Source organism: Manis javanica, chromosome 13 (assembly GCF_040802235.1).
Source record: "Manis javanica isolate MJ-LG chromosome 13, MJ_LKY, whole genome shotgun sequence".
In the NCBI taxonomy this organism is placed as follows: domain Eukaryota; kingdom Metazoa; phylum Chordata; class Mammalia; order Pholidota; family Manidae; genus Manis; species Manis javanica.
This window is the reverse complement of record NC_133168.1, coordinates 95,481,186-95,497,255: the sequence shown is the minus strand read 5'-3', so window position 1 is coordinate 95,497,255 and position 16,070 is coordinate 95,481,186. Positions and strand designations below refer to the sequence as shown.

The window sequence follows — 16,070 nt, the reverse complement described above, 5'->3', positions numbered from 1 at the left end:
CAACCTAAACTCCACCTGTCGTTTGTGCCCTGCAAGAGAACCCGGGTCCTGGAGAACTTCCGATACAAGAATCTGGCCCCCACTGGAGGAATCCAGGAACGTTTTTATGGGGATATTGATGCTGAGCAGAAAGTGGATGACAATCAGGAGTTAACCAGAAGGACAAGTCTGGGAGGGCGTCTGGGTGGAGGGAACTGAACGACCCAAGGCAGGACGGAGTGCACCAGATTTGAGGAACTGAAAGAAAACTACTGGGCCGGATGGCAGACAGCCTGGTTGGGATGAACACCAGCTTCCTTCCTTGAAGATCCCCAGCATGGCCATTTGGTAGCTCGGGAGGCAGCAAAAACCCTTTTTTGAGAGCTCTGATTTTTCAGACCCTCTAGTCTCAGAACTTTCAGATAGAAGCCTGTAAGGGGTGCGGAAGAAGTGGGTAGCTCTGACTACAAGTCACGTGAAAAGCAGCAGGTAGGCAGTTGAGGAACCCCTGGGCTTCCCTGGGGACTCAGTTTGAAAACCCTTAGTTCAGCAGCAGGGAAGAGCCATATGCCCTTTAATTATCTTAAAAAATAAGAAAATCTTTCCATTCCCCCTGATTTCCACTACAAAAACTGAGTGCTAGTGGCCTCAATTTTGCATCTAATGCTCCCTAATAAAATTCCAGAGCCAGGTCTTTAATTTGAAATGTCCAACAGACAATCATATGCTTCTAATTCCTTAAAAATCAATTTTATTGAGGAATAATTTCCATACCATAAAATGCATCTACAGTGTTGTTGGATACATTTTGACAAATGTACATATCTGCATACTGCATGAGTTTTTTCCCTAAGTATTGCTTCTTTTTAAAAAATTAAGTACGATTCATATAAAGTAAAATTCACCCTTTTCACTGAATTCTACGAGTTTCGACTAATGCATATGGTTGTGCAACTATCAGCACTTACAATTTAAGTTGTATAATAAGATAATTTAAAAAGAGTGTTATTATTTGAAATAATTATCAATACTATTAAATAAATATTAAGATACCTTAAATAATTATATAATTAAGTTACTTATTTAAATGTAAACACTTATAACTTAAATTATTATGGGGGAAAAAAGGGAGTTTCTTGAAGATCTGAAAGAGATCTGTGCCCTGAAGCCACAAAGTGAGAGGACTTTTCTGCCCCATGCAACTGGGTTCCTGGGTGGCCCAGACCTGGTGAATATTTGTAAGTGTTACCAGCTTGTTTTCATTTCTGTGAATATACATACGTCCTTAAAGGATTATTTTGAACAAAAGGCTTCTATGTCACCAGGAAGACTAGAAACCACATCTATGAAACGAACCTCCAGAGGCAATCCGCCCTTCTGATTGGTTGCCTAGCTAGATGGTACCTTCCAACCCTGGTGACAATGTCATGATTGGCAGGTGGCTCAGCCAAACCAGAAAAGAATCATGGGTACTTGCTTCCTGTTCCACAAGAATGATGGGAAATACCACGTCAAAGTCTCAGAGCACTGACATTTCTTTGGCAATATCTGGATCTGGAATTCATTTATGAACCCTTCCGACCTTGTGGGTTGGGAGCGCCGGGGGAGAACCGCCCTGCAGAATGGGGGTCTGAGCAGCTGCCAGCAGACAGATTGGGAGAGATGGGCAGGTGGTTCTGGCAGGACCCACTGGGGCCAGGCTGTGCCTTGGGGCAAGGAGCAGAGAGAACCGTTGGGTGGTGAAAGTCATGGCCATCTCCGGTGTTAACCACCTGAGATTTTCCTTTGCAGAAACCCACTCCTGCCTCTCTGTTCCCCTGACTCCTTGAAAAATCGGTGTAATAAAGAAAATTAAAATAATTTATGAACATTTAACAAACAAACGTCATCAAGTATGAGCTGGCTCTAGGACACCGCACACATGACCAGAAAACCCTTTGATCTCTAAACAGCATTTGGGCTCAGTATTCTCTGAAATGCACTATGGGAAGTATTGTTCTACGGTTGCCCTCACAAGATACGTAGACTATGTTCTCTAAACCTCTTTACTTTTCTCACCTAGTATTAAAAAGATATTTTACATGTGGACCTCCAATTTATGTATATTCAGTTAAACAAACCAATTTCTTTTCACATTCATATTAGAACTTTGTTAAATATAGCTCTTGACATACAAAAATAGCCTTTAGAGTTTAAAATATGTGTTGAATTCCTTGTGTTATGCTCAATTAATGTTTATAACGCCCTGGTATATTTTACATAGAGTACATAAAACTTAATCATCCGACTCATATATAAAGAATATTTGTAAAATATTCCCCTGAAAGTTACAACTCTAGGGGTTTCAGTTAGACAAAAGTAAAAATCTCTTAGGTAACAGATGGTGCTTAAGCTAATAATGAAAGGGAATCATTCAAAATTCCCCTTTGAAACAAGTAAAAGCCAAGTTCCTTGCTGGGGTTATGGTGTTCAATCATTGGTTTATTGGCAGGTTAGGTCAACCCTGCTGATGCTTTATTTCTAAATTTAGATTATAGTGGTAGAGAGAAATCCAGCCAATGGCGGAGAATATTGGAAAAACGTCTCCAATTGTTAAAGGCACCTAAGGTGTGCCAGGAAACACGATGGATAGTAATTTTGCATGGCGGGAAGCACAAGACCCGTATGTATTTCTGAAGGAGGAGATTCAAAAACAGTTTCTTAGGATACACCGGCACCACTAAACCTCATATTGGGGTAGGAGCCAAGTGAACGTATACTGAGAGCAAAGGCCCGAATGGAAGAGAGGGAAGCCCTTTCAGATGATTGACCATAGGAAAAATGCTGCCTACCAAATGCTTTTATCGGAAATCCACTCACTTAATGATGGCTTTTGTGTCCTCTTCATGCTCATAATGGTGTCCATCAACACATCTTTTTACTGAGAACTTGGATTTCTTTTTCCAGCTCTTTTTCAAGGAAGTATATTCTGTGCTTCAGTACCAAACTGATTGCATTGTATGTATGTTTTCGTAAGTTTCTTCCAGACTTGGCATTTTGGATGTCACTTTCTCCAGCCTGCATCATTTAAAGACGATTCTAGTCCTTCGTGCTCATTTTTTAATCAAGCTAAGATTTTCAAGAATATTACATCTTTCTGCCATTTGTTCAGCGAGTTTCATAGCAAGCTGCTTTCTCCTTTGAGAATAACACCCTACATTTTACTGACTGAAAGCATCTGAACAAGAACAGGAGAAACTATTAAAAAAAAAAGCAATGATTGTTGTATTTATCACTACCTCCCATAACCCAGTGTGTGTCTTTAGGCAACTACCGAAATGCTGTGCAGCTTCTCAAAGGCCAGCTCCAAGGAAAGCTTTACTCCTTCTACAGATAACTCCTGCAGTTATCCCCCAGCAGATCCCCCAGTAGATCTCCCAGTAGATCTCCGTACAGGAGCCATGGCTTCATCAGGCCACAGAGGACACCCACTACCATTGACACCCAGCACTTTTCTAAGAACTGAAATCTACATTGGCCACCCAACACAAACTGAGGATTATTTACAGAGAAGGACAGGGCTGGAAAAGGATTCCTATGCCAACTCTCATGTACCTTCTTTTTCTCCTTTTGAAGTCAACTTTTAAATAATAGACATAGAGAAGAATGCCCAAATCATAAGTGTATACTTTATCAGAAACTGTACATATCCAAAGAACTGCTACCCAGCTCGAGAAACAGAATAATACCTGCCATCTAGAGACCCTGCTTGCATCCTTTTGAATCCTGTTATCTTCTCTATCACAGTCAACAAATACTGACATCTAATGCCAGAGGTTAGATTGATCCATGTCACATAGAGCAGTACCTCATTCATTTTCATTACTGTAAAGAAGCCCATTAAATAAATACATCACAATGTACCTATTTCTTCTACCATTAATGGACATTTGAGTTCTTTTCTGTTTTCTATTATTTAAAAAACAAGTTTCTATGACCATTTATTTTATATGTATCTTCATGAACATGCATATGCATTTTTTGTTAGATTTATTCCTAGGAGTGGAATTGCTGAGTCAGTGGGTACATACATACAGGTGCAGTTTTTGGAGTTGTCGCCTAATGTCTACCAGCATTTGTAAGAATTCCAGTGGCTATACATTCTCCCCAACTCTTTAGTTTCTAAAATTAGTCTTCCTGAACTGTTATTATAAAATATTCACAATACTTAAAATATTGTGATGTTGAATTGCATTTGCTAATTATTAGTGAGATTCAATACCTTTCCATATCTTTATTGCTACTTGAATATCCTCTTTTGTGAAGAGCTGTCCCAGGCCTCCCACCCATTTTTCTAGGGGGCTGTATTTTCTTACTGATTGGCAGGAATTTATTACACAAGCCCTTTTTTATTATCTGTGTTCCAAATATCTCCTTCCAGACTGTGGGCTGCGGTCTTTTCAATCTCTTAACGTTACAAAAGGGATTTTTATAATGCACAGAAATTCTTTATATTGACATGAACAAATTTAGGAATCTTTTCCTTCTTAGTATGTTTTTTGTATCCTGTTTAAAATTCTTTACCTACTCCCAGGTCATGAAGCTATTCTCTGGAGTTACCACCTATTGTTTTGCCATTTATGCCTGCTAGCCACTGGGACTGATTTTTGTATTGCTATGAAACAGGCGGCTTTCCATTTTTCAAGTAGACGTGTCCTCTGTCTAGATTGTTACTCTATTTACTCATTTCCTGTGATACTGAAGGAAGAAATATGACAAAAGCTAAGATCCTTAAGAAGAAAATGAGAGATGTACCTAGTTCTGTAAGATTACATCATTCAAGAAAATAGGTATCAGCACTGTAGACTGATTGGAGAATTCTACAACCGAGAAATTTAAAAGACATGCTAAAATTTAAAAGGGACACCTGGTAAGTGTGAGTCCCCCCAAAGCCCTACAAATCTAAAGGAATGCTGTTGGGAAGGTTAGAGGCATCAGAGGAAGAAGGGATTACTCATGCGGAGAGGATCCCCAAATCATTGCCTGTCACCTGCCAATTCCCATACAGGAGCTAAAACTCGGTGTCTGTGTCCATCCATCATCACCCTCCTTTCACATCACCTAATTAATCACCTGTTTCTTTCAGCCTGAAAACTTGTTTTCTTCTTTTTTACAAAATCCTGTATTCATGGTCATATTTCAGAGACCCACAGAGGTCCCCTGGCCTCCCCAGGCGCGCTGGGCAGGGGCTGGGTTCAGAGCCAGGGCGGGCGCTCGCAGGCTGGAGGAGGAGGGGCCTTCAGAGCGGCGCGGCCCCGCCCCTACGCAAGTGCCCCGCCCTCCAACGGCCTGCCCCCTGGCGGCTTCTTTTTTTTTTTTTTGGTATCATTAACCTACAATTACATGAGGAACATTATGTTTACTAGACTCCCCCTTCACCAAGTCCCTCCCACAAACCGCATTACAGTCACTGTCCATCAGGTAGTAAGATGCTGTACAGTCACTACTTTCTTCTCTGCGTTGTACAGCCCTCCCTGTGCCCCCCCATTATACATGCTCTTTCTCTGGTGTTGAGATTTGGCTTTGTACCAGGTTCCTTTCTTTGACATTTCATAATTGTATGTGGCGCCTTCTAGTGCCCAGAAGCTCTCCTCTGTGGAGCTGCTCAGCCACTGGAGTGATGTCGGGCATCAAAGGGCAGTAGGGCTGTTGCCTGGGGGGGTGGACAGGGCTGTTTCCTGTTTCCTGGCTGCTATCCCTGTCTCCACTGACAGAACCAGTGGCGGAACACACAGGTGTAAGCCTCTCTGCTTTGTGTTTGTAGCTGCTGTAGGCGGGATGTCCCTCTGGCTGGCCTGATGCCAGGGCAGGGGTAGCCGGTTTGCGAGCCAGGTACTGGCTAGTCCTGAGGAAGACACAGCAGGCTGCATATCAGCGTGGGGGTCCTTGGAGCTGCATAGCCAGCCAGGGGGATGTAGCGCCTGAAGATCGTTTAAGTTCCCAACCTGCTGGGCAGAGTGCATGCGGACGATTTTGTCTACCTGTCCTTTCTCCTGAGCAGTAAGCTCTGTGCAATCCTTGCCCCTTTAGCAGCCCTCTTGCTTTTAGGAAGTCTTTCAGACTGCCCGCCCAGATCAGCCGGATATGAATCCCTGTTCTCCACAAGCAGCGGAAATCTCCATCTCTCCAGGTATTCCAGCCCCCCTAATCACCAGAGCACCATGCAATGTAGGTTTGTGCTCTGAACAGATCTCCAGGACTGGGTGTTCAGCAGTGCCAGGCCTCCACTCCGTCCCTGCTCTGTGTCTCTTCCTCCCGCCGAAGCACTGGGGTGGGGGAAGGGCTCGAGTCCCGCCAGGTCACAGCTTTGGTACGTTACCCTGTTCCGTGAGGTCTGCTCTTTTCTCCAGGTGAATGTGGTCTGGTGCAGTCATCTTTCCTGGTACTTTTTCAGGATGAGTTCTATTAATTGTATTTTCGTATTATATGTGGTTTTGGGAGGAGGCCTCTGTCTCACCTCTCACACCATCTTTAATCCCTAGGGAGGCAATTTCTCAGGGATGAGGGGTGTAAGTTGCACAGGGGGTTCCCCTGGGACAATGTTCTAGGAACCTGTGGAGGCCAGCCACCTGAATCCTCAGATGCCTCCGCTGGGCACCCAGGGGACGGTGGTCCCACGCAGCACTGCGCCGTGTCTATGTCCATCCCAGGAAAGGCCAGTCTTGGTGAGGACAGCCCCCACCTCTTCCTGGAACCATGTGGCTACAACTCAGTGGCTGATGGCACCCAGGCAGCAGGTGGCATTGACAATATGGGGGGCCACATGCACGAATGGTGACACCCTCCGCGTGGTGGGGCTGCTCGCCTCTGTCCAGTGGGCCACAAGCAGAGGCGACGACACAGCACGAAGGTGGCCAGGTGCGCCGCAGCGACACACGGGTCCTTGAGGATGCAGCGGCAGCCTGGGGAGCTGCCCGAGTCGGCCGAAGGAGGAGGTGCCAGAGCAGCTGCCCCGGCAGAGGCTCGGGATGAGCAGCCGGAGGAGGAGGAGCAGCAGGCAGACTGGGGCCCTGGGGCGCCGGGTGCCGCCTGCCCGAAGGGGAAGAAGGTCTCCTCCACATGCAGCCAGGACACCAGCAGGGCCGAGGGCCCGATGACAGCAGCTACAGGGCCACGCGGGTGAGCAGAAGAGACTGGTTATCCCGGGTTCCCCCCATTATCCTGCTTCCACCCCGTCCCCACTGCCCTCGGGGCTCCGGGCCCTGTGCGGAGGGTCCTGTCAATCACCAGCACCCGGGGGGGGGGGGTCCCTGTCACGGGAAGGCTCCTGGGTGTCACCTACTCACAGAGGAGGAAACGGGGTCCCAGAGGGGAAGGGAACCACCCTTCAGTCTGACAGGACTGGTCGGCAGTGGAGCTGGGGCCCCAGCCCCATTGATCTTTAGGACGCCCCCACACCCAGCATGGCCCGAAGCTTCCCTGAGGCTGGGGAACAGCCCACCCGCTGCCGATCGCCCCAGCCCAGAAACTCACCTGGCCCTGGCCAGGACGTTTAAACGTGGGACCTGAAGAACTGTAACAGCCCCTTTCTGCCGGGTCCCTGGCCTGGGGGCTCCAGCTGGCAGGACAGGGTGTAGCTGCAGGACAGAGGGACACTTGTGAGCCCTGGAGCCACACGTCAGGGTCCCTTCTCCCACAGCCTGCGGGCAGCTGCAGCCCACACCCTACTCCTGGCAGCCTCACCTCTGCTCCTCATCCAGGAGCTCCACTGTCTGGAGAAAGGACTGGAAGCGCTCATCGGGCTCCAGGTCATACAGCCTGGCCACGCGCTTGTGCATCATGATCTGATATAGGATGTTAGTGACCTGGGGCAGAGGAAGGACAGGATGCAGACAAGGAGGGGGGTGAGGAGTGGGGGCACTGGGATGGCCCCGGATCTTTGCTCACACAGGAACACACCTTCCTTCCAGTGCCATCCAGGCCTGCCTGTTCCCACTGTTGGGTCTCCAGCTCCTCCTCCAGGAAGGCGGCCTTGATGCTACCCCCACCCCCCACCTGACAAAGCCTTTAGTGTCCTCAGCTCTGCATGTCTCAACTCTGTCAAGACACGTTAGACCCAGGGGATGGACCAGACAGGGTCCTGCCCAGGGCGTCTGGACTCCATCCCTCACCTTTGCTGGCTGGGCACTAGATGCTCTCTCTCTCATCCCATCATCCTGGAAGGCAGCCAGGCAGCCAAAGTACATTGGAAACAGCCCCCTGAGCCCAGAACGAGGCCGGAATGTCCCCAGCCTTTCTCAAGGTGGAGGACCGCCGGGGCCCTCCAAGGGGCAGGCGTGCCCAGAAACAGCACCCGGGCCTGGCCCGGGATCAGGGCTACCGAGAAGCGGGGACTGCACCGGGGAGCTGAGGCTTCAAGCGGGAAGGCACTGCCAGCCCCCCCCACACCATGTACTTCCTGCCCTGAAGGAGCAGCATCCCTCCCCCTGGGCAGGGCCTGAGGGGGAGACCAGTCCTGCCCAGGTGCTGCCGGCTAGAGCCCTCAGCCCCACCTGCCCTGGGGCCAGGACTGGGGCTTAGGTGGGCCCTTCTGGCAGTCCTCTCCAAGAAGCCCAGGTCCTGAGGTGGAGGGGGGACTCTCAGGAATGGGGGTGGCCCGGTGCTGAGAGGTCCGGGCTCACTGAGGCCCTCTCCTCCCTAAAGCTCACCATCCTGCCCCCCCGGGCCCCTCTGGGTCACTCACTTCCTCATCATGTTCCGGGAGTTGGTCTGCGAGCAGGTCATCCAGAAACACTCCAAGGAACGGGACCATGCCCTGTGCCACCAGGGTGTGGAGGAGATGAGGCCCCGCCTGCCTCAGGGGTGCCCACAGAGCCTCCCCTGAACCCCACACCGCAGCCCCCAGCTCCCTTGGACCACCCTGTGCGGCCTCCCCCACTCCCTTCGCCCTGCTCTCCCCTCCTGGTCCCTCCCAGGGCTGGCTTTCGGCCATTCCCAGAACCTGTGGGCCCTGCACCTGCCCTCCAACTTCCCCCTGTACCCAGCTGCTCTCGCCCTCCTCCTGGTCCCTGTGGGCCCTGCACCTGCCCTCCAACTTCCCCCTGTACCCAGCTGCTCTCGCCCTCCTCCTGGTCCCCCCAGTGCCGGCAGCTCAGGGCTGGTGGCACCAGGAGCAGGTGCAGGGTCGCCCCCACCGCCCGTGACCCGCGCCGTGCTCACCTGCTTCTTCACGTCCTGGGATGCCCTGACGGCCCACAGCTGTTGCTTCACGATGGCCCTCGCCTCCTGCAAGGCCCCGGACACTCAGGTGCTCCTGCTCCCCTCCCACGTGCCTCCCGCAGCCAGACCGTGGTGGGTGGATGCCTTGCCCGAGCCCCCTGGCACCTACGCTGTCCCCACCTCCAGCAGGCTCTCAGCCCAGAGCGACCCCAGCTCCAGCACACACTCACACTCATGTGGGTCCTTGGGCCATGGCCACCGCCCTGAGAGGGTCAGGGGAGGTCCCTCTGCCTCCCAGGGTGCCCTGAGCACCCACTGTCACCCGGCTATCAGCACGGCTCCCCTCACATGACTGTGGGGGACACAAAGCTGAAGCCTATCTTGTGTTCTGTGGGCCCTGCTCACCTGGGAGACCCGCACCCCAGGGTGACGGCAACCCTCCATATGCACATGAGGAGCTGAGGCCACAGAGGGGCCGTGACAGGCTCAAGGGACCCAGGGGACAAGCCAACCTTGCTCGGCCACAGGCCCCAACCCTGCTGCCAACCCCACGCCAGCCCCAGCCCTGACGGGGGGCTGTCCCCTGGGTCCAGTCAAGTGGAGCCAGGGAGGGAGACAGATGAAGCCCTCGGGGACCTGGGGGACCCTACTTTCCCCATCAGCTTCCCCCTCCCACCCCGCACAACTCAAGTCTGCCCCAAGGCTGGGCCGCAGCATGGCAGAGGATTTGCCCAAGGACCCCTCCCTTCCAGACCTCCAGCCCCTATTTACCTCGAGGAGCTGCTTCCTGTTAACCCCCTTGTCCCTGTTTTTAAGTTTTCTGTAGATCCAGGAGCTCTCCCTAAGGGGAGGGGAGAGGAGGAGGGACACATGCGGCCAGCAGGCGGAGAGTCTCGGGGCCGACCCCTTTTCCCGGGGATCCTAGAAGGCCCGCTAGCCCGCAGGAGGCTTCCCACCACGGCCCTGAGCCCTGGGAATCCGTGGCCTGGGGAGGGGCTGCGTGTTTCCACCCGGGGCCTCCATTCCCTGCTCTCCCGGGCGCGAATCTGCTTTGGGCCAGGTCGCCGTCCTTGGGGCAGAGACCTCCTGCTGCAGAGCACAAGCTCCAGATCTCCAATGGGCTTCACCCCACACCTGATATTGGAGGAAACTGATTCCTGTGGGGGAACCCGTGGCCTAACCCACAAGGGGCCCCAAGAGCCTCCATCACTGTTCCTAGGCTCTGCCGCCTCCCAGGATGTCCCAGCACACTGAGGGACACTGCCAGATGTAGGTGTGTCCCTGTCCACTCAGGTGCCCCGGTCCCAGGGACAGGCCTACCCACCAGGACACATGTCTCCAGGTGCTGTCCAGATGATGAATAGCAGGGCACTGCAGGGCCGAGACAATGGCATGGAGGGCAGCGTGGTTCCTGAGGTACCAGCACTCCTGGGAGGGAAGACAGAGCTGAGAGCGTGGCCTGCTTCTCTGCTTCTGTCCCCCCATGAACTCCTGTCCTTAAGGAGACACACACCCAGGGAGCCCAGCACACCTGGTACCTGCTGAGCACCCTCCTGGGTGGAGGACTGTGGCTCAACCCAAGGAAGGGGCCAGGGATGGCTGTCACCCCCACCAGGGCCTGCGAGTCCAGGTCCACATGGCCCTGGCAGGAGGGCCCAGGGACTGTGCAGGGCACACCGCAGGCACCCACCCTAAGAGTTGGCCAAGGAGGGGAGCAGGTCCCAAGACGCGAGGATGGACCCCAGGGGCCGTCCCATGACTCACCTCGGCCACCCGGATCCAGAATTCCACCACTCGTGCCCTGTCCTGGGCCGTCATGCTCGGGGTCCCAAGGCAGGAGGTGGTGACCAACCTGACCGTAGCTTCAATCTGCTTCATGACCTTATGGATGGTGGGAGCGATGTGCTCAATGGTTCCTGTTTGTGGTTGGTGCCAAAGGTAGGCTTGGCATTCAGAATAGCGCACCTTCATGAACAGCTCCTGGGCATGAGAAGCAGGGGTCATCCAGCTATGCGCCTGTGCCAGGCAGTCACCAGTCAGAGCTGGAGCCCAGGCAGCTGGGGGTGTGGCCATCTGGGCTTTGGACTGCATCCACTGAGGCACTGTGAACTGGATGCAGAGCATGGTGGGGAACGGAGGGGCTCTGCTCGCAGGCACCCTCACTCACCTCCCTGCAGCACAAGGCAGCTCACACCTGCCCAGCCTGGGGCATCTGCCTCCCATGCTGCCACCCCGTGGATCCCGCTCCCCACTCAGGTGCAGTTTCCCCCGAAACACCTCCACCCAGGGCCTTTGTTGGTGTCTGTGTCTTCCACTTAGTCAGGTCCATGGCAGGGGCTGCCGAGGTGCAGAGGCCGCGGAGGCCTGCCCGGCCAATGGCCCGAGGACCTTAGGCCCTGGCAGCACCTCCCTGAGCACCCCTCCCCTGCCCTGCCCCTCGCAGCCCGGCCAGGCCCTGTCCACCTTCCCTCCACTCCTCCTCATTGGTCTCCAAAAATCCCTAAGGGCCGGCCCTACTGTCCCCGTGTGGTCAGTGAGGGCTTGGGGGTGAGGAGAGTCTCTCAGTGCACAGGATGAGTCCGTAGGGAAGCTGGGACGTGGGCCCAGATCACAGGAGTCCACGTCAGGGGAGGGCAGGTCTGGGGCAGCCCGTGACACAGGGAAGGCCCACCCCCGACCCGGAGAGCCAGCTCTGCTCACCGCACACATCAGGGTCAGCTGCTTGGCCACCAGGCGGGGGGCAAACACCAGGATGGGCGGCTCCTCCTTCCTCCACATATCCTGGGTGCTCGCGGCACAGGGCCTGGTGGGTTCCAGGCCCACGTCTGGCTCTCCCTGGCCCAGTGCCATTCCAGCAGGTGCCCTGGGCCCTGGGCTCGATGGATCATCGGGCTCTAGCTCGGGGCCTGAGACCACTCCTGGGATGTCCCAGGTGCTCGCAGCTAGCACGGGTACTGAGGCCACTGCTGGGACATCCCCCGGCTCTGAAGAGACTGAAGCACGTGACGCCGGCTGTAGCTCCAGCACAGGGGTCTCAGGGAGCTCCTGAACTGACTGTAGATAGTGGTGGCACAAGAGATACCAGGCGTGCCACCTCGGTCTCCTCCGACGTAGTGCTGGAGCAGGATACAGAGAAAGGGTCACCCCAGACCTGATTACCCCCACACCTTACCAAGGACAGAAGAGACCTCATGGCCTTGAAGGGAATCTCAGTCCGGGAAGCCCACCCTGGATGGTCCCCTGGCTGCAGCCCCTCACCTTGCAGCTCTGCCACTGTGGGCCCCAGGTACATCTCCTGGACCAAGTGGTGGTGGACTTGATCCTCCAGGGTAGATGAAGGCTGGCTGTCATGGTGGACCCTGGGCACATGCTCGGGCTCCCAGGCCAGGCGCCTAGCCCGTCCCATCCTGGGGCTGGGGGAAGGCCAGAGGGTGGCAGAGTGAGAAGCCTGGTCCTTCCAGCCACACTGCCCTCCCTGCCCACCCTTGTGTGGGCCTGGCCGCTGTGCACTCCCCTGCCTGTCCCGGCACCTGCCCCTCACCCTTCCTGACCCTGCGGATCTGTCCTGGGACCCCATCCTCTCCCATCCTCCCAAATAGGAAGTCCCCAGTCTTGTCAGCCCACCCATGGGAATCCGAAGATGAGTGACCGCTGGGCTCTGCTGTGCGCCCCCTGGCGAAAGCCCCAAGCACCTCCTCCCCCCATTCTGTGAGATGGGCAGTGCCCCCTCTGGACCCAGTGAATGCTTATATTTTCAATTCCTCCTCTGGCCCCTTGTCATGCCCCCTGTTCCTGGAAGAGGCCGAGAGGGCACCACCTGTGACACTCCCCGGGCATGACCTGAGGATGACACCTGAAGTGATTGACTGAGTCCACCAGGGATGGGGTCCCAGTATTGCATCTGCTTCCTTCAGTGAGTTATGCAAAGTGTCCCCAAAGGTCCGCACCAAGTGGGTGCTTCATTCCCTATTGTTGCTGAAGGAAGCCTTACCCGAACCTTCCCAGGTACCCCTCTGCTGTCCCCAGAGGTCCCCCACGTGGCCACAGTGAGGACAAAGACCGGGCCCAGCCACAGGGAATCGTGAGCCTCTGTTCCAAAAGGCTGCTTCCCATGTGCTTTTCCAAATGAGCCAGGCTCCAGGCCACTGACAGGTGAGGCCAAAGGCTTTTCATCGAGTACAGAGAGGTAAGCACCGAAGTGGCCCAGCCTGGCCTGTAGTCCTTTCTACCCTGTGGGGCGCCAGGGGAGCCCCTCTAAGCCCCTTCCATGTTCCCCAAGGTACCCTAACAGGCTGACCGCCAGCCACCCTGCCTGTCAAAGCAGCACGCAGAGGCTCAGACACATGTGGGGACACTCAAGACACCGCGGGCTGAGGGTAGAAACCTGACTGTGCTGAGGAGGGGGTGGGTGCTCACCTGGGGAGCCGCTGGCCTGTGGTCGGCTGGTCAGCGTCCTCGGGAGGAAGTGTGAGCTCAGGAGCGCTCTGGCTGGTGTTTGGAGCCGGTTCCATGCGTGCGGTGCGCTTTCTCCCCTTCCTCCTCATGCTTGTCCAGGGAGCCCTGTGCTTGGGGACCTCAGTCCCATGAACAGGTGGCTCAGGTTCATGCTGAGGGGGGCAGCAGGGAGATAGTCAGTGGGAAACCCAGGACCCACCAGGGTGAGGGAGGTTTGCAGCTCACCCGAGAGCCCCCAGGCCCCTGGAGTGCGAGCAAGGAGCGGCACGGGGTGCCCCCGGGATCGAGGTTCCAGGCCCTCTGGAGTGGGTCTGTTGGCCAATCTCGTGGGGAAGCCCTGGGAGGGCCCTGGCAGGTTGCCAGGCTTGGAATGGGGTGCTGGGGTGTAGGCAGCCTGCCCCAGGTCCAGGGAGATGGAGTAGGTGAGTCCATCCACCAGCTCCGCCTCGCTCCCCAGGGTAGAGCTGTGGGAAGCGCGAGCCTGGTAGCGGAGGAAGAGGGACCCGGGGGTGCCTGGACCTCCCCGCAGGGGGCAATGTGGTTCCCCAACCCAGTCCCTGAGGTCAGGCACAGAGGGCCATCTGCCTAGACATCCAGTCCCTGGGGGAAGGAGAGGACACCCCCCGGGCTCAGGATTTAACATGTGGGTGGAAGTACCCAGTCCCAACACTTACCTCCACTACTGAGTGCTGAGACCAGAGCTGTGACACTGACTGCCCCGCTAGGGGGCCACCACCTCACAACGTGCTGCCACCCAGGACCTCCCCCCCTCATCCCCAGCCTTCAGTACCCCCATTCCCCACGCCCACCGCAAACAAACACACAGGAAAGGCCGGCAGGAAGGTCAGCCCGGGATGGGTCACACAGTGGTCTGGCCCTGGAGTGGCCTACTCTGGGCTGCCCTTTGTTACCTCGGGGCTCCTCGGGAGACACAGATAGAGGCGTGGGAGGTGGTCTCTCAGCCAACGCCCACAGCGAGCAGGAAAGCTCTCTCTCTCAGCATCCCTGACTCCTACGCCTTCAGAAGGCTCCACACAACAAGACCGCATGTTGCTCTGTCGAGCGCCTCCGGTCAAGTAAACAGGACTGGGGTCTTTGACCAGGAGCTGGGTTCCGCCCGACCGGGTCACAATTCAGGTTCTACTGGGTGTGTATTCAGTGACATCATTTCTTCAAGGGTCCATTTCCAGGGCCCCTACCTGCATTCAGACACGCCCACAGCCCACCCTCCTGCCCCTTGCCATGCATGAGGACACAGATCTCCACCAGAGCCCTCCCCTCGCTCTTTGGCAATGACACCAGGGTCCCAGCTCTGAGGAGACAAGAGCTGAGCTCAGGCCTCTTTTTCTCCCCAGTTCCCTGTCCTGCTGAGGCCACGGTACCTCCCAGGAGCTGCCCAACGTCCCAACCTGCACAGGCAGGGTCACGCCAGACATTCCTCCCTAGGGACATCCCCAGGGATACACGGACGACACCTAAAACTCCTGGGGGCTGGTGTCACGTGTGTCTGATGCACAGACTCAGAGGTGGAACAGCACGCAAGTCAGTCCGGGGTCTGGGCCTTGTGATCTTGGGCAAGTCACTTCCCCTCTAGGCCATGTTCAGGTGTGCACCTTGAAGGGGCGGCAATGAGAGGAGATCCAGGTGTTGCCATCTCCTGGCGTCCACCTTCCACAGTTCCAGGCTGCTCTCAAACTAGGTGCTTTTCAGACCAATCAGTAAGTGGGGCAGAGTAGCACACTGGACATGAGGTCTGTGCTGCCTCTGAAATCCGAGGTGATCTACCAGGCTGCTGTGCCGTGTGTGTGTGTGTGTGTGTGTGTGTGTGTGTGTGTTGGAGGGCGTGCAGATACAGCATCTTATTCATCACCTTAGAAGGGAGAGCTTTGCATGCCCACAAGATAGACCTCTAGATACTTCTATAAGATGAAAGGCCTCTGAATTTTTGTTGGATTTATTTCCCACCTTCTGACACGTGTGTGTTCTGTCAATATGCCTAGATGAGCTGTACTTCCTGATCCCCGGGTCCAGTCAGCAGAGTGCCATCAATGGGATGGGCCAGTGTGACGGCTTCTGGAAGGAAAAGGAGATGAAGGTTCCTTCTGACTAAGTGACAGCCTAGGTCTGGAGGCCTGATATGCCTCTGAGATAGTTCTCTCTCCTTGCCGGCTGAAAGCTAACCGCCCTCCTGGTCTTCACTCACAGGAAGAGAACAAAGAGCATTTTCCTGACCACTACTTACACACTGGGTGCTTGGGGACCAAGTGACGAAGCCCCATGTGCAGCAGTAACTACAATATGAGACACTCCGATGACGGTGACCATCATGCACTGTCATCTCCAAGATTCATCCGTTTTCGGCGTAGGCCAAACGAGTGACTTCAATAAGGGTCTGCGGAAATCACCACGCCGACATCTTCCAAGGCCTTGGTGGTCAC

At 54.6% G+C, this 16,070-nt stretch overlaps 1 protein-coding gene and 1 long non-coding RNA gene across 3 annotated transcripts; one reads left to right on the top strand and one right to left on the bottom strand.

Annotated features, from left to right (window-relative positions):
* Nucleotides 1-5,490: 5,490 nt before the first annotated feature.
* LOC118972358 (ral-GDS-related protein-like) lies at nucleotides 5,491-9,621 on the bottom strand. Its single transcript, XM_073219513.1, has 5 exons — nucleotides 9,583-9,621; nucleotides 9,178-9,243; nucleotides 8,702-8,773; nucleotides 7,702-7,823; nucleotides 5,491-7,595 (listed from the first exon to the last, which is right to left on the bottom strand). The coding sequence occupies exons 1-5, from the start codon at nucleotides 9,619-9,621 to the stop codon at nucleotides 7,511-7,513; spliced, it is 384 nt and encodes a 127-aa protein (XP_073075614.1). The 3' UTR covers nucleotides 5,491-7,510.
* Nucleotides 9,622-14,886: 5,265 nt separating this feature from the next.
* On the top strand, nucleotides 14,887-16,070 carry LOC140845328 (uncharacterized). 2 transcript variants are annotated; one of them, XR_012124098.1, is made up of 3 exons: nucleotides 14,887-15,331; nucleotides 15,633-15,754; nucleotides 15,838-16,070. It is a non-coding gene; the product is annotated as an uncharacterized lncRNA (long non-coding RNA). The 2 variants fall into 2 exon arrangements; XR_012124099.1 differs by having other exon boundaries at nucleotides 14,887-15,350.

Coding starts and splice junctions, on each gene's coding strand:
- LOC118972358 (XM_073219513.1), bottom strand. CDS start 9,621: ATGGAGGGTTGCCGTCACCCTGGGGTGCGGGTCTCCCAG. Junction 8,774..9,177: donor CCCAGGACGTGAAGAAGCAG/GTGAGCACGGCG, acceptor CTGGTGGCACAG/GGCATGGTCCCGTTCCTTGG. Junction 7,824..8,701: donor TCCCGGAACATGATGAGGAA/GTGAGTGACCCA, acceptor CCTCTGCCCCAG/GTCACTAACATCCTATATCA.